Source organism: Ranitomeya imitator, chromosome 6 (assembly GCF_032444005.1).
Source record: "Ranitomeya imitator isolate aRanImi1 chromosome 6, aRanImi1.pri, whole genome shotgun sequence".
Classification (NCBI taxonomy): Eukaryota; Metazoa; Chordata; class Amphibia; order Anura; family Dendrobatidae; genus Ranitomeya; species Ranitomeya imitator.
In genome coordinates, this window is record NC_091287.1 from 504,054,562 (window position 1) to 504,076,515 (window position 21,954).

The 21,954-nt window shown below is 44.4% G+C and overlaps 1 protein-coding gene across 2 annotated transcripts in view; it reads left to right on the forward strand.

Annotated features, from left to right (window-relative positions):
• The window catches only part of FZD6 (frizzled class receptor 6), a 106,101-nt gene that overhangs the window by 67,115 nt on the left and 17,032 nt on the right, over positions 1-21,954 (forward strand). For both annotated transcript variants that reach the window (XM_069731733.1, XM_069731734.1), the window contains exon 3: positions 21,455-21,651. In XM_069731733.1, coding sequence (XP_069587834.1) covers positions 21,455-21,651 — 197 coding nt within the window. The remainder of the gene's footprint in view (positions 1-21,454; positions 21,652-21,954) is intronic.

Below are 21,954 nucleotides of genomic sequence, written 5' to 3' on the forward strand. Positions count from 1 at the left end.
AAAATTGAAAAAACAAAATGGTGTGGGCTCCCGACTGGGGGCTGATGTTTGTAGCCTGGGAAGGGGTTAATACCCATGGATCTTCCCAAGCTATGAATATTAGTCCGAAGCTGTATATTTAGCCTTTACTGGCTATTAAAATAGGGGGACCCCCCCCCCCCCCCCCCCAAAAAAAAAAAAAAAAAAAAAAGAAAAAGACGTGGGGTCCCCCCCATAATTAATATCCAGAAATGGCTATACAGACAGCTGCAGGTTGATATTCATAGCCTAGGAAGGGACCATGGATATTGCCCCCCGTTGCAAACCAGCACACGGCCACCCCAGAAATGATGCATCTGTAAGATGCGCCAATTCCGACACTTAGCCTCTCTCTTCCCACTGCCCAGTAGTGGTGGCATATGAGGTAGTAGTTTGGGGTTGATGCCACCTTTTGAATTGTAAGGTGCCATCAAGCCAGCTTAGTAATGGAGAGGTGTCAATAAGATACCTATCAATTACTAATCCTATAGTTGTGAAAGGGTTAAATAAAGACACAGCCAGAATAAAGTATTTTAATGAAATAAAACACTACACAGTTTTGCCATCTTTATTCTGCCATGTGACACCCTCGATCTCCTGAAAAAATAAAAAATAATAAACCAACACAAATTCCATTTAATAACGAGTGTCCGACGACGATCTCCCCTATAGCACTGTCACATCGGGAGATGTGACTGCTCTACAGGCCTCCCGCGATGCACTGACAGGAGACAATGGCTCCTGCAGTGCATCACTGAAGAGATTACCTGAGTTCCGTCTCTCACTTTTCGGCAATGGTGCATGAGAATTTTCCCATGCAGCGGTGCCGCAAGTGACAGCAACCTCTGACGGCAGAGTGACACAGTGAGGAGGATTACCACCTGTCACTGTATCACCGGAGACCCTGGAGAGTGGTCGCATCTGCCAATGTGACAGTTCTCCACCGGAGATCGTCGTGGAACACTCGTTATTACATGGATTAAATCAGATCAGGGAGTATACTGTTGGTTTTTTATTTTATTTTTTTCCAGGTGATCGAGGGCTTCGGCGATTAGGTGATTGGGGTGCATGTACTGTTTGTCTATACGTGTGTATGTTTTTTTTTGTTTTTTTTTACACTTGAACACAATAGCCAGATGATGGGAATACTACGGTCTCATCATGCTGCTAGCTGTCACTGTAGCAGGCATAGCGGGATAAACGCACACACACACACCCACCCAGCCCGCACAGCTTCTCCGCCCACGCACTCTTCTCCCTCCCTATCTGCAGCGTTTCTCTCGCAAGCACAGAAACTGACAGGATTGGCCTGACACAATGGTAGTCAATGGGTGCAGAAACGCTGCAGATCCGCAAAAAGAATTGACATGCTGCAAATCCCCTTGGTTTTTTTCCGCAGTATGTGCACAACAATTCTCAATTTCACATTGACTAACATTGCTTGTGCACTACACTGCGGATTTGATGTAATTCCTCATGTCCAAAAATGCTGTGGATCCGCATCATAATCCGCAATGTGTGCACATAGCCGTACATGTCTCAACTGGAATTTTGGACCACTCTTTCTCAACAAGAGTTCAATAGGATTTAGATCCAGACTCATTACCAAAAAGCTCTATCTTGTTCTCATCTGTGGACAAGCCGATTTCCCAGAAGGATTTTAGCTTGCATACATTTTGGCAAATTTCAGTATAGTTTTTTATATATATACAGTGGGGCAAAAAAGTATTTAGTCAGTCAGCAATAGTGCAAGTTCCACCACTTAAAAAGATGAGAGGCGTCTGTAATTTACATCATAGGTAGACCTCAACTATGGGAGACAAACTGAGAAAAAAAATCCAGAAAATCACATTGTCTGTTTTTTTTAACATTTTATTTGCATATTATGGTGGAAAATAAGTATTTGGTCAGAAACAAACAGTCAAGATTTCAGGCTCTCACAGACCTGTAACTTCTTCTTTAAGAGTCTCCTCTTTCCTCCACTCATTACCTGTAGTAATGGCACCTGTTTAAACTTGTTATCAGTATAAAAAGACACCTGTGCACACCCTCAAACAGTCTGACTCCAAACTCCACTATGGTGAAGACCAAAGAGCTGTCAAAGGACACCAGAAACAAAATTGTAGCCCTGCACCAGGCTGGGAAGACTGAATCTGCAATAGCCAACCAGCTTGGAGTGAAAAAATCAACAGTGGGAGCAATAATTAGAAAATGGAAGACATACAAGACCACTGATAATCTCCCTCGATCTGGGGCTCCACGCAAAATCCCACCCCGTGGGGTCAGAATGATCACAAGAACGGTGAGCAAAAATCCCAGAACCACGCGGGGGGACCTAGTGAATGAACTGCAGAGAGCTGGGACCAATGTAACAAGGCCTACCATAAGTAACACACTACGCCACCATGGACTCAGATCCTGCAGTGCCAGACGTGTCCCACTGCTTAAGCCAGTACATGTCCGGGCCCGTCTGAGGTTTGCTAGAGAGCATTTGGATGGTCCAGAGGAGTTTGGGGAGAATGTCCTATGGTCTGATGAAACCAAACTGGAACTGTTTGGTAGAAACACAACTTGTCGTGTTTGGAGGAAAAAGAATACTGAGTTGCATCCATCAAACACCATACCTATTGTAAAGCATGGTGGTGGAAACATCATGCTTTGGGGCTGTTTCTCTGCAAAGGGGCCAGGACGACTGATCCGGGTACATTAAAGAATGAATGGGGCCATGTATCGTGAGATTTTGAGTGCAAACCTCCTTCCATCAGCAAGGGCATTGAAGATGAAACGTGGCTGGGTCTTTCAACATGACAATGATCCAAAGCACACCGCCAGGCAACGAAGGAGTGGCTTCGTAAGAAGCATTTCAAGGTCCTGGAGTGGCCTAGCCAGTCTCCAGAACTCAACCCTATAGAAAGCCTTTGGAGGGAGTTGAAAGTCCGTGTTGCCAAGCGAAAAGCCAAAAACATCACTGCTCTAGAGGAGATCTGCATGGAGGAATGGGCCAACATACCAACAACAGTGTGTGGCAACCTTGTGAAGACTTACAGAAAACGTTTGACCTCTGTCATTGCCAACAAAGGATATATTACAAAGTATTGAGATGAAATTTTGTTTCTGACCAAATACTTATTTTCCACCATAATATGCAAATAAAATGTTAAAAAAACAGACAATGTGATTTTCTGGATTTTTTTTTCTCAGTTTGTCTCCCATAGTTGAGGTCTACCTATGATGTAAATTACAGACGCCTCTCATCTTTTTAAGTGGTGGATCTTGCACTATTGCTGACTGACTAAATACTTTTTTGCCCCACTGTATATATATGTATATATATATATATATATATATATATATATATATATATATATATATACACATATATCTCGGTATGAACAGTGGGGTCCCCTGCCATATCATTTCATTCAATTTCAGGGAGATTAGCTACAGTGTCATAAACTTATTATGTTGTGCTCCGTGGACAAGGGAACATAAAGATCTCTGGAGATGGACTTGTAAACTTAAGATTGTTGTTTTTTTTTTTTTTTTTTTTTTTTTAAACCACTTTGGTTCTCAAGTCCTCAGACAGTTCTCTCTTTTTTTTTTTTCTCATTCTGTTCTCCATGCTTAGTGTGGCACACACAGACACACAATGCAAAGATTGAGTCAACTTCTCCCCTTTTTATTTGGTTTCAGGTGTGATTTTCATATTGGCCACGCCTGTTACTTGCCACAGGCAACTTTGAACACGCATCACATTTTTGAAACAAAGTTGTTTACCCGCAATTTTGAGAAGGTAGAACAATTTTTATCCTGCCGATTTGGGGGTTTTGTTTGAAAAGATGTCCAATTTTGCCCTTTTTTTGTGTTGTTCCAATAGAAATATTATATATACTGTGTGTGTGTGTATATGTATATATATATATATATATATATATATATATATATATATATATATATATATATATATGTATATATATATATATATATATATTAGAATTGGAACAGCACAATTGCTCACCAGCGGGTGCCAGGCCTCCTGAGTAGAGTAGTCCAATCCTCTACCCAAAAATATACAAAAAGAAGCAAAAGAAGGCAGCACTCCAAATCCTTGTCAGGGTGAATACAGTGAGGTTTATTCAGCCCACATCTCTGTGCGACGTTTCGGCTCACACTGAGCCTTTTTCAAGCAGTGAGTGGTACCAATAGCAGTGTTTTTATAGACATAATCTACAACCATTTACATAATTATTCAGAAAAACTTATTACTTCATACATAAATATTCAAATGTGTATATAAATATATTCTTTGTGCCATCATTAAAGTGCATAGTGCTAGTGTACAATACTATTATATATCCTCACACAGATTTTTGTCTCTCTTATTCCATACCTCTTTCTATTCATTATTTCATGTACTCATCATATGTTATTAATATTTCATATCTATAAGGTTACCTTCCCCTGCCGCCCACAGTGCACACCACATGGAGGACACAAGACGCCATTATCGGCGTTCCTTTCTCCTTACTGCGCATGTCCTAGCGTCACAGCACTCAGTCATAGCCTGTTAGCCAATACAAAGTCCCCTATAGTGACCTTCCACTTGCGCATGCGCACTCGGCTCCCATCCGTGCCGCAGCGCCATCTTGGTTGTGGTTTACTTATATAAATTATTTATAATTTGTAATAAGCCTGCTTTTATCCAGCGGTACATATATTTACATTTGCCTCCTACTATGCTTCACTATGTTCTGGGCTCATAGGCATTATGTGGCTTAATGGGTTTGCACTCTGGTAACGCGGACATAACCTTCTTCAGGCTACCCCCGCCCACCAATGTCCCTTCAGCTAGATTCCCGGCCTGTTACAGCCAGAAATCATCGCCAAACGATACATCTAGGTGCTATTAAATTGCCAAATGTCCATGTATATTTTGTAGGTCATCAGACTCAACTCTTTTTTATATTGCATTTCTTTTATTAAGGCTTTGTACTGGCCGACAGCAATGACAAAATTATATAAAAAAATAGAAAATATAATAGTAATAATTTTGTGCAGAAAGATTCAATCTCAGCCTCCATGTGGTTATGCTCCATATATCGACAGATTATGTTGTAACTCTTGATAGATGTGAGGATATATCTAGAAGAAAATAAAATCACATTTAAAATTAAAATTGGAATAAAGTTATCATAACCCTATCCAAATATACAACTAGAAGTCCATATACATCTAACCCCCTAGGCATACTAAAAACGGGGCTAATACATATTTGGTTGGATTTTAAATTCCACATTGAGTCCTTTTGGTTTTAACGTATTTAATTCATAGATCCATTTTAGTTCTTTTTTTTTTAGAAGGGAGACTCTGTCCCCTCCTCTTCTCTGAATGGGGATTTTGTCTATTATTCGGAATTTTAAGTCCTTTTCTTTATGTCCTAATTCCGTGAAGTGTTTAGAGACCGGCAGGTCAAGTCGTTTTTTTCTAATTGAATGTCGGTGATTATTGATACGCACTTTTAGCTCGCACGTCGTCTCCCCTACGTACCACAATTTACATGGACATTCTAGCAAATAAACTACATGATCGGAGTTACATGTTAAAAATTGCTTGATTGTATATATTTTATTTGAATCTGGGTGTTTGAATACAGAACCTTTCAACATGTGGGCACAATTCACACATGACAAACATGGGAAGCAACCTTTCTTACTTGTCCCAGTGATTGTTGTCTGACAACTATTTTTTAAAGGACCAATGTCAGACTTAACCACATGGTCTTTAATACTTTTACCTCTGCGATATGAAAACAATGGGGGCTCCCTAAATTCTTTTATACTAGGTAGACAATTTCCCAGCATTCCCCAATGTTTTCTAATTATTTCTGCTATTCTACCACTTTCTTCCGTGTACGTCATTACACATGGTATTCTACTTAGAGTTTTTTTTTGTTTTTTGTTCACTCCCCAATAATAATACTTTTCTATCCTTTTTCCGGACCATATCTTTTGCTCTGTTCATTATTTCTCGTGGGTAACCCCTCTTCATAAATTTCTTTACCAGGGTATCCATAACTCCATCTACATCCTCATCTTTTTTGACAATCCTACGTACCCTTAGTAGTTGGCTTAACGGGATTGATCTGACCATACTACGAGGGTGCTGGCTGTCATATGTCAATAGATTATTTCTATCTGTTTCTTTTACAAACAAAGTGGTTACCAGTTCTCCATTAGTCTGTCTAACCAAGACATCCAAGAACTGTAAATCTTTCTTAGAGGAGATTAATGTGAATTTAATGGTCTCATTGATTATGTTCAAATATTGATGGAAGTCCTCAAGTTCTTTTTCTGTGCCACTCCATAGGAGGAAGACATCGTCTATGTATCTCCACCACACCAGCACATGCCGGAAGTGGTGGGACACATAGACAAGGTCCTCCTCCAAGACACTCATGACCAGGTTTGCGTACGCGGGGGCCATATTGGCCCCCATCGCTGTACCGCGTTTTTGTGTATAGTATGTATCTCCAAACAGGAAATAGCTCCGATTCAAAATTATTTCCAATAGTTTTCTTATGAATACTTTGCCTGCGTTTGATATTTCAATACTATCCAACTTTTTCTCAACCGCTTTTATCCCAGAGATATGCTCGATTGAGGTGTAGAGTGAGGTGACATCAAATGATGCCATAATCACCTCCCCCCTCAACTCAACCGACTCCAATTTATTTAAAAAGTCAGTAGTATCTTTGATGTATGAGCTTGCTTTTTTGGCAATGGGGTTGAGAATCCTATCCAGAAATGTGCCTATCCGACTAAAAACTGAATCCACCCCTGACACTATTGGTTGCCCAGGTGGGTCGACCAAGGATTTATGAATCTTTGGGGTTATGTATAACACTGGAGTCCTGGGGAATTCCAGATATAGATAGTCCATCAATTCCTGATCAATTATTTTATTTTCCCAAGCATCTTTCAGGCAACTTTTCAACTCCTCCATTATGTTAAATTTAGGAGTTGTTAAGTTGTCTATTGATTTCTGTAATATACTTGGACCTGTCCATGATGACGACAGCACCCCCTTATCCGCGGGTTTAATTATGATGTCGTCATCATGGACAAGCTCCTGCAATGCCTCATATTCCTCTTTCGTTACATTCGGTACATTATGTTTTTTTTTTTCTTTAAGGCGGGGGCAGGGTAGAGGGGAATTTGGACAACCCCTTTAATTTTGTAGACTAGCTATTTTATCGTAACTGCTGTTGTGTTGCCGTTCTGGAATATCCATGGCCAGTTTTTGCCATGTTTCCCTCCTCCTATTAAAGTATAAGGTTAGAAATTGCTTCTGACACACTAAACAGCCTACACTTCTTTGCTGTAAAAGGATTTCTTTCCCTAAATATTGGTCCCATTAATCTTTATAGATGCAGTTAAGCATCTATATCTAAGCTGTCTGTTATCCATAGTAACTAATCACAGCGCAGCTTTCATTTTCTGAGAGCAGTTTATGAAATGAAAGCTGTGCTCTGATTGGTTGCTGTGGGCAACACAGGTTTTAATAAATAAGGTCCATTTATTTCTTACATGCATGTGACCTTGTAGTTACTATTTAACATTACTGGAAACTAATATAATATTTTTACTGTCATGTTTCAGCTTATCCCATTAAAGGGCACAGACTAAATAAAATGGTGCTATGCCTTGAGAACGTGTTTGGCGCCAGGTGTGCAGCAGATATTTACTTTGGCCGGTTATATGGAGGGCAATGTTCCAAGGAAAATACTCGCATAATGACCATATTAGAATAAATCTTAAAAGAAGATGTCTGAAGTTCATTAATGGGTAAAATTACAAAGTCCTGGTAAAACCAAGCAACTTTGCAATTTACCCCTTATTGAAAAGCCTCTCCATTCTCAAGGACCGTGGGATTTTTAATATTATAGTGTAGTTAGTTGTCTGATGGTGACGAGCGAACGTGCTCTGATAAGGTGTTACCTGAGTGTATTCAGGTGCTAAACAAGTGTCTTCGGCGTGCTCGAAAAATATGGTCAGGGTCCCCGCGGCTGCATGTCTTGCGGCTGTTCAACAACCTAACAGCCATGAGACATGCAGCCGTGGAGACTCTGACATATTTTTCGAGCACGCCGAAGACACTTGTTTAGCACCCGAATATGCTTGGAAAGCACCTTATCCTAGCACATTCGCTCGTCACCATTGTCTAAGTTTCTGGTCACCCTGAAGTCCCTGCGTGGGCAGTTACCAAGGGAAGGGAGGAGCTGAAGGTCCAAGCATTCTCTGTGCTTTCCGGGAGCTTCAGCATCCCATGCTACAGAGTCAAAGCCCCCTCTGCTAACTGCATGGAAGCAAGCTTAGTGCGGAACAGCGGCATCGTCAGAGACGAACCAGGGCACCGGGGGCTTTGAGCGTTGCGCTCTTGAAGCTGCAACCCTACTGTTGAGGCTAATTTCCTTCATAAGATGTACAACTTTTCTGGCTAGATGTTTAGTTGCTCTTGGAGTCATCCTATTATGATGGCGCTGGTAATCTGCTCTCTATACAATGTTTTCATACTGGACTTGTAATGAGCTGTTGCTGACTGGCCAAGATGGACATCTTGGCGCTATAAGTGATGACCAAATGGACTCATGACAAGCTTTTTAATTTGTTACGAATTTATCCCAAAATTCAGATTAGCTAGAATCTGTTTTGTTTGTTTTTTTGTCAGATTTGATTTGCGTGATTTCATTAAAAAAGTCAGTCACCTTTTTTTTTTTTTTTTTTTTTTTTTTTCTGGACCAGGAAGGGATTATATTTACCTGTCCAAAGTCCATTCCCGACCTGTCCTGCCTCCGCGGCTCCCCATCAAGTCTTCCTCTCACTTCAGATCAGCCTTGTCTTTTGTCTTCAAAACAGATTTCGGTCTAAATGTTCTAGCACTGACTATGTCTCATACAGTCAAGGCTGAAAGTGTTGGCACCCTAGAAATTGCTCCAGCAAATGAACTATTTTTCCCAGAAAATGATTGCACTTATACATGTTATTTGTTATACACGTGATTACTTCCTTTGTGTGTATTGGAATAAACTAAAAAAAACCAGGGCAAAAAAAGGTGAATTGGTCATAATTTCACACAAAACCCCAAAAATGGCCAGGACAAAATTGTTTGCATCCTCAACTTAATATTTGGTTGTACACCCTTTGGAATAAATAACGGCAATCAATAATAAAGATAATACAATAATCCTTATATAGCGCCAACATATTCCTCAGCGCTTTACAATCGCTTCCTATAGCCATTAGCAGGTTTCTTGCATCTCTCAACTGAAATTTTGGATCACTCTTCTTTCGAAACAATTTCAAGGGTGCCAACAATTTCGGCCATGACTGCATGGTCTTTTGGGGTAGGACGCACATAGTTGATGTGCCTCGTTCCCAACGTGGTGCCTATTCTGCGTGGGAAGATTCGTAATAAAGAGAAGAGCAGAGGACCGTGCTGGAAGCTGCAGCAGCATAATAAACACCTTTTTTTTTTTTTTTTTTTTTTTTTTTTTTTTTTAGGCAAATTCAATTGAGACCCAATTTTATTTGGGCTTAATCAATGATAGCAAATCTGATCAGAACATATTTCACGAGATTCGCTCTTCTCTAGGTGATGCCATTACTTTCATCAATAGTTCTCGAAGAGGGAAAGGGAGACGTGAATTAGCACTGTTTCTCTATGATGCAGCACAATGGGATGGCCTTTGCCGGTGGTTTGAGACTGTAAACTACATCTATATCCCACATGCTGCATGCCATTAACTAATTTTGCCAGGGGTTGAGACCTGAGGCTGCCGCTGCATATCTCACACGGAGGAACCCCTAACTGTGGTTTTATGGAAGAAAAATTGAGTTTGGAGGAAGGGGCGTGGCTATGTAGTTGGAGTGAGAAGACGTGCCCTGGATGAGCTCCCACTATCCTGCCAACATCCTGCCACTCAAATCCCTCATAGTGTGGACTGCCCACATTTTGTGCCCCTCACTGGGTACTGGAGGGTGCCGAGCCACTGCGGGGAGCGCTGCGGGGTCCGGAGAGGAGCGGAAAATCAGTAAGCCCGCTGGAGCAAGAGACCTGTGTGCTGACGGCGGCCATCTTGAGAGCGCGCTTTGAGGAAGCACAGCGCGGCACCGGCCCTCATTAACCCCGGACTCCCTCCTGAGCTCCGGACAGCTCTGAGAGACTGCGGGGCCGGCGTCTGAATCCAGGTGCGCAGGAGCTCGGGGACTGTGGACGACGATACCGGCGGGGCAGCGGTCAGTACAAAGCGCGCGCACTGGTGAGAGGAGACGCGACGCTGAGCACCACATTTGCAGCGCTGTATGGGAGGTGGATACGTATCCTGTGCTACATCAGGGAGCGAGCGGTGAGTGCCCTGGGAAATTGGGCCCCACGTTCCCTTATTTTAAAGACACCTTTCCTGTTAAGTGCACTTGGTCTAGAGGGTCTGGCACCCCTCCCCCCTGCTGCTTCTGCCGCTGCTGCGGTCCTCCCCCCCTCCTCTGGTACAGAGAATCCGTTGAACTCTGAGTACTGCTGCACCTGCAGTCATAAATACTTTATATATTCCTGTGATTCCCCCATAACGCCATATTAACAGCCTCTGCCGGCTCTGCTAATATACTGTGACTGTAACTGGGCACTGCTTCGGATTATAACTTCAATTACTCTGCCGCCTTCATCTTTATTCAAATGCACCACCCCAAAGGACTGGGGGCGTCTGATAAATTGAAAAAATTCGCTAGAGAGGACCCTATGGATAGTGGACGGACACTCAGAAATACCCCCGCGCAGGTCCAGCGTAAGGGTCAGCCTCCTTGTACCTTGTAATGAGGAAGGGATACAGGAGGAACTAACCCTTAAACAAGCTTCTGAACAACTAATGCAGGCCATTTCCTTAACCAGATCCTCTCTTACTGAAAAGATAGAGGATGTACACACTGAGGTGGGCCGCCTGAGACTAGACATGCAGACCATGGGAGGACGCATTGTGGAGGTAGAGACGAGAGTGTCACAGATAGAAGATACTATTACACCCATGGAGGCTAAACTGACAAAAGTGGCGGGTTCCATCAATGCCTGGAATGAAAAAGCGGATGACCTGGAGAACAGAATGCGTCGGAACAACATTCGTATTATTGGGCTACCGGAGCACTCGGAAGGTCAGCGGCCTGAAGAATTTCTGGAGAACTGGCTTAAGACCGCTCTGGAAGGCGAATTTTCATCAACTTTCTCTGTGGAGAGGGCCCACGAGACCCCTCCCCCCTGGGGCCCCTCCGAGGCCGTTCCTGGCACGCATCCTCAATTGTAGAGATAGAGACGCCATTCTACGCCTGGCACGGCAAAAAAGCCCTATCAAGTTCCACAATGCCACAATCTCAATTTTCCCTGATTTCTCCATGGAACTTCAGAAACAACGAGCACGGTTCCTGGAAATTAAGAAGCGACTCCGAGATCGGAATGTCATATATTCCATGCTCTACCCTGTCCGCTTGCGAATTGTTCACGAGGGCTCCTCGATATTCTTCACTAATCCGGAGGACGCGGCTGAGTGGTTGCGGGTCCATGAAGGGCCCAGTATGAAGACACCCTAAAACATTTGAGTGGATGATTTTATAATACAGCTCTCCGTGTGGGTGCCTAACCCACTAACAATACCGAACGCTTAATTTTTAGCAAGGGTATCCCCGATTTCATTTGATAATAGGAGCATGGGAATATGCTCCTACACTGTTTGGTTTTTTGGTTTGTTCTCTTTTCTATGTTTGTTTTATCTGTTTTGTAGACGGACCCGCCGCCAATGGATCTCTCAATTATGTACTACCCCTAAGTTTGCCTGGACGGTTATTGCTTATAATATAGTGTTGTGCTAGTATGGGGTCGGAAATAACATTTATGACCTGGAATGTGCGAGGTATCAAATCTCCCCGGAAAAAGATTAAGGTATTCTCGCAGATCATGCGTTGCCACCCACATATTGTAGCATTGGTCGAGACACACTTAACTAGAGACACAGCCCGATGTGTACAAAAGCCGTGGGTGCAATGGTCCATACACGCATTTCATACCAGTTACTCAAGAGGGGTCTCACTGTTAGTTCACAAAGACGTTAGATGGGAGATGAGGGAGGCGAGGAGGGACCCTGAGGGTCGATTTGTATTTGTGAATGCGTTAATCAATTCTCGTGAATATGTTATTTTATGTATTTATAATCCTCCTCCAGCTAATCTATCAGTACTCCGAATGGCAATGAGCTTCGCTTTGAGCTTCCCAGACGCAAACATCATCTGTATGGGGGACTTTAATCTAGTCATGGATACTTGTTTAGATAGGCTTAGATTAGGTGACGACGTGGTTAGGGAGCCCCCCTCTCAAACTTTATCCCAATTAGCTTCGTTTATGGAGGGCAGTGGTTGGGTGGATCTATGGAGAGTGCGTCATCCAGGGGTGAGAGGCTATACCTGTCATTCATCTACCAGACGATCCCTCTCCCGTTTAGATTATATATTCGGATCAACGGGGTTGGCAACATGGATAGATAGTGTTGAGCATGGCAATAGGGGAATATCTGACCACAGCCCGGTTGTTCTTAAACTTAAATTTGGGCAATCAAATGGCGGCATAATCTGGAAATTGAATCCATTTTGGCTTAAGCTGATAGATTCCAATGATAGAACTGTAGACCAACTACAGAGTTTCATTTTATCCCACCCGGAGCCCCAAGATACTAATATTTTTTGGGATACTCTTAAGGCATATCTGAGGGGGTGTCTATCATCCACAATATCTTATATTAAGAGGGTGACCTCACGGGAGGATGATGAGGTGGAACAAAGATTAAAGAATTCAGAGTCCGCATATATATCTGACCCAACCAGTGGTAATAGACTTGAGTGGCTAACTTCCCAGAGGCTATATGTTCAATATAAAGATACTAAATCTAAACGTAAACTATTTTTTACTCGCCAATCCTATTTTGAAATGGGAAACCAGGCCAGCAAATTTTTAGCTTTTTTGGTGCGCCAACATAATGTCTCAAACACTGTATTGCAGATCCGAACATCAGATGGGTCATTAGTGTCCTCGAATGAGGAGATTATTTGCTGCTTTCATGTTTATTATAAATCATTATATACCTCTAAATGTGACTTCGACATTTCTAATAATTTAGACTATCTGGCAGATATAACATTCCCTTTATTGACCCCGGCTCAGCAGGCCTTTATGGATGCAGAGTTCACTTTGGAGGAAGTTGAAAAGGCCTTGACGGATATGGCCTCTGGGAAGGCCCCGGGCCCGGATGGGTTTCCTATTGAGCTATATAGGAAGTATAGAGATATACTGGCACCGCTTTTATTGAGGGTGTTCCAGGGAGTATGTGAGAGGGGTTCTATGCCTGACACATTCTACGAGGCAAACATCATCTTACTTAAAAAAGAGGGGAAGGACCCGCTGGAATGTGGATCATATAGACCCATTTCACTGGTAAATGTGGATTACAAAGTTTTTACCAAAATTCTAGCCACAAGATTAAATTCGGTCATACTCGACCTTATACATCCAGACCAAACGGGTTTCATGCCAGGTAAAAATACCTCTATTAATATCAGACGGGTCCAGTCAGTGGTACAGTACAGCTCATTGGTACCAGATAACACCTGGGCTTTGGCGTCACTGGATGCAGCCAAGGCCTTTGACTCTCTTGAGTGGCCCTTCCTTCTGGCATGCTTGAAAAAATATGGCTTCGGAGATAATTTTTTAAAGTGGGTGGGCCTATTGTATATGAAACCTAGGGCTCGTATAGTTGTTAATAGCTCCATCTCTAAGTCTTTCGCACTATCTAGAGGGACCCGACAGGGGTGCCCTCTCTCCCCGGCCCTTTTCGCCCTTGCGATTGAGGCCTTGGCGATACGCATAAGATCCTCTATCGAGATCAAAGGTATAAATATAGCTGATCGGGTAGACAAGGTTGGTCTGTACGCTGACGATATGGTGATATTTATGGATGAGGTGGAGGTAACGCTACCACGGGTGATACACTATAGATATATTTAGTAGACACTCAGGCTTGTATATAAACTAGGATAAATCAGCATTGATGCCCCTTTCTCATGTCCCGTCACTTGGTCTTGGGGCTCTCTCCCCTCTCCCTATTGTACCCAGCTTCAAATACTTGGGCATATACATCTCTCAGAACAGCAGATTTGATTTACAACTTAATATACTCCCGCTGTTAGAACTAATTAAACTTAAATTCACAACCTGGAGCAAACTACCGTTGTCTGTAGCCGGCCGTATTAATCTAGTTAAGATGATAGTACTCCCTAAGTTCAATTACTGTTTTCAACACAGTGCTGTGTTAATTCCTAAATCCTTTTTTACAAATTTGAACTCTCAAATTACATCTTTCATATGGGGGAAATCTAGGCCCAAACTTAAATTATCTACGCTACAAAGACCAAAGTCGGGGGGTGGGGCGGCGTTGCCAGATTTTTATTTATATTACCTAGCTGGTCAATTTAAGGCTCTGAATAGGTGGATGCCCGATAATTACCTTCCGAATTCAGAAAGTCATCTTCTCCATGTAGCTCAAACAAACTGCCCACTGGCTTTTTTAGAACTGGAAAAAGTTAATATCCCTCGAATGCTTCCTCTACTTCGCCTAGCGAGATCGGTTTGGAGGCAAATTAAAAAAATTGTAAGAATCATGGATGTCGTGGCGGAGATGCCTCTATGGAGAAATAGCTATTTCCCAACTTTGCTGAATCACCCATCTACTGACTTTTGGCTCGGGCATGGGGTCTCCTCAATAGGTGATTTGTATGATGAGGGGTCCTTTATGTCTTTTGAACAGTTGCAGATCAAGCATGATATACCAAGATCCCAGTTCTTTCGATATTTACAGTTGAGATCAGCCGTACAATCACATATGAGACAGACAGGTGCAGGTCGCACTATATCCTCTTTGCCCTTGATAGGAATTCTCAAGTCACAGGGACCCCAGGGTCTTATCTCCTCCCTATATACTTACATGTTATCTTCGGGAGACGCATCTACTGTTAATTCTATTAAGGGGAAGTGGGAGGGACTTCTTTCTAATATGCAGGGGGAGGAATGGGAGGATATTCTTGAATCCCCAACCAAAGTATCTCCATCAGTTAACAACAGAATGACTCAACTATACATAATACATCAATCATATTTAACTCCGATACGGCTTTTTAGAATGGGTCGATTTCAAACATCAGAATGTACGCGTTGCCACTCCTTAGATGCAGACTTCATTCATATGATATGGTGCTGTCCTGTTGTTTCTCAATACTGGAGGGAGGTGACTTCACTACTCACATCACTGTTGTCCATCCCGGTTCCCCTCGACCCGTTAGTATTGTAAGGATTTCACTCACTCAGCTGCGACGGCTGACACTCAGGAGACGTGTTCCTTTAAAGTTCACTGGGTTTATTGCTTCATAAACCATGTGGCAAATAACAGAAAGCAAAATGGGCCTTTGGTTCAGGCAAAGAAAAGCAAGTGTCCAGTTCATCCGGCTCAGTCCTGAAGCCGTAACACACTCAGGAGGGTTTCACCTCCACACATATCTGCTGTGTAAAGGATTAGCCAGTCTTATAAAGAGCTAACCCCACCCAGTAACCCATCACATGATTAGCCATGTGGTCTGACATTACCACAGGTCCTGAAACACATATACAAGATTATGTGCAAGAAAGGAATACTCCGGGCTACATTACAGCAACCAGGCACTTATGTGGCACATACCTCCCATCGACTACAAACCCTTTAGCCATGCTACATACCTCCCCCCTCTGCCTAAAGCCGTGGGGCTTGGCACTTTCCCCCACTAAACAAGGGATTCTCGATAGGGCATCCGCATTACCGTGCAGCTTTCCGGCCCTATGTTCCACATGGAAACTGAAGTCCTGCAGGGCTAAGAACCAACGGGTGACTCTAGCATTTCTTCCTTTCGTTTCTCTCATCCACCTAAGCGGGGCATGGTCAGATACCAGTCTAAATTTACGTCCCAGCAGATAGTACCGCAATGTGTCCACTGCCCATTTTATGGCCAAGCACTCCTTCTCAACGACTGAGTAGTTCTTTTCAGATGAGGACAGCTTCCTACTCAGATAGAGAACAGGATGCTCCTCCCCATGTAGTTCTTGAGAAAGGACTGCTCCCACCCCAACATCTGAGGCATCTGTCTGAAGAATAAACTCTTTCTTGAAGTTTGGGGCCATCAGAACGGGTTGCTTACACAAAGCGTTTTTCATTTCTTGGAAGGCTGACTCTGTTTCTTCGGACCACTTAACCATTACTGATTTTGTCCCTTTTAGCAGGTCAGTCAGAGGCGCAGCCATCGTGGCGAAGTTTGGGATGAACCTCCTGTAATATCCCACGATTCCCAGGAAGGCTTTAACTTGTTTCTTGGAAACTGGTTTTGGCCATGTTTGGATTGCCTCCACTTTATTGATTTGGGGTTTTATTTCTCCATGACCCACTATGTATCCAAGGTACTTAGCTTCTTCTTTACCCAAGGCGCACTTCTTCGGGTTTATAGTAAATCCGGCCTCTCTTATAGCATCCAACACCGCTTGGACTTTCTCCAGATGACTCTCCCAGTCCGGGCTAAAGATGACGATATCATCTAGGTACGCAGCAGCGTAGGCCTTATGGGGTGCAAGGACTCTATCCATAGCCCTCTGGAAGGTCGCCGGAGCTCCCTGTAGGCCAAACGGCATCCGGGCATATTGGAAGCATCCATCAGGTGTCGAAAAGGCCGTCTTCTCCTTGGCTTCCTGTGCCATGGGGATCTGCCAATACCCCTTTGTCAAATCCAAGGTGGATATATATCTGGCGTGCCCAAGCCTTTCGATGAGCTCATCAATACGGGGCATGGGATAAGCGTCGAACTTGGAGACTTCATTCAACTTCCGATAGTCGTTGCAAAACCTCCACTCTCCATCAGGTTTTGGGACCAGGACAATTGGGCTCGACCAACCGCTCTTGGATTCCTCAATGACCCCAAGCCTCAACATACGCTCCACTTCCTTGGAGATAACTTCTCGACGAGCCTCAGGAATACGATAAGGTTTCACATTCACCCGCACATGTGGCTCTGTTAGGACCTCGTGCTCTGACCTTCGTGTATCCTGGCAATTCTGAAAACAGGTCCCTGTTTTTCTGGAGTAACTCCCGGCACTGCTGTTTCTGGGTCTTTGATAGCGTCTCTGCTATAGTAACCGCTCCAACCTCACCTTCTGGGTTGCTTAACAATGATGGAGTTGCTGTCGGCTCTCTATCTTGCCATGGCTTGATGAGGTTGACATGGTAAACTTGGAATGGTTTCCGTCTTCCTGGTTGGTGAATTTTATAATTTACCTCACCAAGTTTCTCGACAACCTCATATGGCCCTTGCCATTTGGCCAAGAACTTGCTTTCCACCGTTGGAACGAACACAAGAACTCGGTCTCCCGGATTGAACTGCCTCACTCTTGCAGACCGGTTGTAGACCCTGGCTTGAGCTTCTTGTGCTTGGAGAAGGTGTTCTTTCACGATAGGCATCACCTTTGCAATCCTCTGCTGCATCAGGGTCACATGCTCAATGACGCTTCTGTGGGGTGTGACTTCGGCCTCCCAGGTTTCCTTGGCTATATCCAGGAGTCCTCGTGGATGTCGGCCATATAGAAGCTCAAACGGTGAGAACCCTGTGGAGGCCTGTGGAACTTCACGAATGGAAAACATCAGATAGGGTAAGAGACAATCCCAGTCTCTACCGTCTTTCTCTATAGCTTTTCTCAGCATGCTCTTTAGTGTCTTGTTAAACCTCTCAACAAGGCCATCTGACTGGGGATGGTACACCGAGGTCCTCAACTGGGAGATCTTCAGGGCTTTGCATAACTCCCTCATCACCTTGCTCATGAAAGGTGTACCCTGGTCAGTCAGGATCTCCTTTGGCAGACCTGTCCGGGAAAGGACATGGACCAACTCGCGGGCTATGCTTTTTGAGGAAGAATTTCTCAAGGGAATTGCCTCAGGATAGCGTGTGGCATAGTCCAGGATTACTAATATATACTGATGGCCCCGAGCTGATTTAACTAAGGGACCGACCAAGTCCATGGCAATTCTCTCGAACGGTACCTCAATAATGGGCAGTGGCACAAGGGGGTTCCGGAAATGAGGAGTAGGAGCAGTTAGCTGACATGTAGGGCAGGACCTGCAATAGTTCACTATTTCCCGGTGACACCCAGGCCAATAGAACCTCTGCACAACCCGTTCCTGCGTTTTTTCCACCCCCAGGTGTCCACCCAAGATGTGTGAATGGGCCATGTCCAACACTTTCCGTCTATACGGACCCGGCACTATCAACTGCTCTACCAACTCCTCCCGTATTTTCGTGACACGGTACAACAACTCCCCCCTCAACAGAAAATGGGGAAATCTTGTGTCTGCCCCCGGCTCCTGTACCACCCCGTCAATAACTGTGACATTATTAAAGGCTTCCCTCAGAGTGGGGTCCCTATGTTGGGCAGTCCCAAAATTTTCACCGGTAACTTCTAACTCCAGAATGTCAGATGTAGGGGATACTTCCTCCTCATCCCCAACCAGAACACAAAAAGGAAAACTGTCTGCCTCTGGGTGTGGCGATACCCTTCCAGGGTTCACTGGTTCCCTGCCAGGGAGCTCAGAACCATTTCCCCACAAATCCCAAAACAAACAGAAATCCCGGCCAATAATTATAGGGTGCAACAAGTCCTGAACCACGCCGACTATGTGGGACTCAGTGCCACATGCCGTTTCAATGTCCACCCTGGCCATAGGGTAGTCCTTTGCATCACCATGTATGCACCGCACTCCGACCTTCTTTCCTGGGAGCAGGTGGAGAGGAAAAGTGGCCCTCACCAGGGTCACTAGGCTCCCCGAGTCTAACAGTGCCGTTACTGCTCGACCGTTCACCTTTACGGGACACGCTTGAGGTCCCTCGTTGGATGGAGAGTTCACACTACAGGCTGGATACGCATAGTATGAACAACGGCGTCCCATGCTGCAGTCCATCTGCTCAGTGGTTTGGGATCAACGGGCAGCTATATGTCCTGGCTTGTGGCACCTCCAACAAATAATATCACCCGTGGGGACCTTGGGCACCACCTCCCCCGCCCTTTGTGACCTTGGACGCACCACCCCTTTTTGGGACTCAGCTGCCTTCTGGGACCCCCAGTACGGCATGGGCTGCCTCCCGAAGGAGCCTTCCAACCCTTGGTATCTCTCAACCAGTCCGATCAGCTCGTCGGCATTCTGGGGATCACCCTGGGCAACCCAAGACTGTATAGGCCTCGGGAGGGAATGGACAAACCGATCCATCATCACCCGTTCTACCATCTGTGCAGGCGCAGAGGATTCTGGCTGCAGCCATTTCTGGACCAGGTGCAACAGATCAAACATTTGGGAACGAGGTGGTTTGTCCCGGTGATAGCCCCAGGAGTGAACTCGCTGTGCCCTGACAGTCAGTGTCACCCCCAAACGTGCGAGAATCTCGGCTTTCAATTTGTGATACTCTTTGGCATCCTGCAAGGTCAAATCATAATACGCCTTCTGGGGTTCTCCCGTCAGGTATGGCGCAAGTACCTCTTCCCACTGCTCTGGCGGAAGTTTTTCCCTCTCAGCGACCCTCTCAAACACCGTCAGGAAGGCCTCAACATCATCCCCGGGAGTCATTTTCTGCAATGCGCGTCTTACCGTCTTCCGGACGTGGGTGTCATCAGCCAAACCTGGGGTTGGGGTGCTCACCTTGTCCTGGTTGGCGGTTGCCAGAAGCTGCATCTGCTGCTGATGCTCCTGCTGGCTCTGCTGCATCTGCTGCTGGCTCTGTTGTAACTGCTGCCGTTGCTCCTGCTGGCTTTGTTGCATCTGCTGCCGTTGCTCCTGCTGGCTCTGTTGTATCTGCTGCATCAACAGCCTGTTGGTCTCTTGCTGCCTTTTCTCCTGCTGTGACTGCATCTGGACCAAGTGTTTCAGCAGGTCCTCCATTTTCTCCGGCAATGCTTGCTGGCTTGCAACAGCCTTGACCCAGGACATTCAAAAATAAACTCACGTCTCCGCTGGGAACGCTGCTCGCACGTCTACCACCAATTGTAAGGATTTCACTCACTCAGCTGCGACGGCTGACACTCAGGAGACGTGTTCCTTTAAAGTTCACTGGGTTTATTGCTTCATAAACCATGTGGCAAATAACAGAAAGCAAAATGGGCCTTTGGTTCAGGCAAAGAAAAGCAAGTGTCCAGTTCATCCGGCTCAGTCCTGAAGCCGTAACACACTCAGGAGGGTTTCACCTCCACACATATCTGCTGTGTAAAGGATTAGCCAGTCTTATAAAGAGCTAACCCCACCCAGTAACCCATCACATGATTAGCCATGTGGTCTGACATTACCACAGGTCCTGAAACACATATACAAGATTATGTGCAAGAAAGGAATACTCCGGGCTACATTACAGCAACCAGGCACTTATGTGGCACATACCTCCCATCGACTACAAACCCTTTAGCCATGCTACAGTATGTATATTTGGAGTATGGGAGGAGGAGACTTGGGATCACTACATTGATATTTTTTTACGTGAGGCGCTCTTTATGGCAAGAAAGGTATTGGCTTTGAGGTGGATGGGTGGTACAAACCCGACTAGGGGAGCTTGGATCGAACTGGTCAACTCAATCATCCCATATGGGCGCACGCTGTATCAGAACAGGGGATGTCCAGGCAAATTCGAAAAAATTTGGGGTAGGTGGAATTCTTCCCATCTTACTCTATAGAATTGTTGTATAATAGGGGTATTGAGGGAAGACTAACAGAGTGCGGCGGCAAGTTACAAGTTAGTAGTTAGTTAGCGTAGATATAGTATATTTGTAAAAATTTCATGTGTTACCAATGATCCAACAGTTTTAATAATCACAGTACAATGTTGGTTATGGATGATAACTGTACTTTATTCCGAACTTAATAATATGCAATTTGCATATGTTACAGTTTATGTATGACAATCCTGGATGCAAAATGTTTGTAACATTACTATTTTGTTGTTAATAAACGAATCTATAAAAAAAAAAATTGAGTTTGGAGGCCCACCATGAGGTCTTTCACTCCCTGTGCTGAACCCAATCTACACCTCTGGTACATAGTCATTGGACATGGCATCCCAACAACTAGCGCACTAAACCTTTATGGCATTAGTAAACATTGTCATGTGTGGTTTGTAGCCGTAAATACTTTGAAGGTCACCTTGTTCCATGCTATGTAATTCTGGTACATCTCTGTAGAAATGTTTTATTAGGTGAAACAACTGAGACCTTCATCTCTAATAATGCCCATGCACTTCTGTCTCAACAGCCCTTTTTCCCGCTCATGAATCTTCAGTGTTCTCCAGAAGTGGACAGGTTTCTTTGCATGGCTTTCGTTCCTGAATGTACAGAACCCAAGCACATCGTGCTGCCTTGCAGAGCCACGTGTGAGACTGTTTACTCCGACTGCAAGAACCTGATTGACACCTTTGACATCGCCTGGCCTCCCGAGCTAGACTGCGACAGGTGAGTGGTGGTTTGCAAGGCCAACGTATGCTTGAAAGACGTTTACCTGAAACTAGAAAAACTTGTCTTCATTCTTCCCAAAAGCACGCCACACATGTCCATGACAACTCTCCACCATTTATATGAATGGAGCTGAGCTGCAAAATCACAACAATCCAGAATGGGCATGTAAAGATAGCCTTACATAGGAGACACCACAATGCACCAAGTTGGCTTGGACATTATTCTAAAACTGACAAAAGTAGAGTATTCTATCCAAAACACTTATTAGTTGGGTGAAGTTGAACAACTATCGATTTAGTC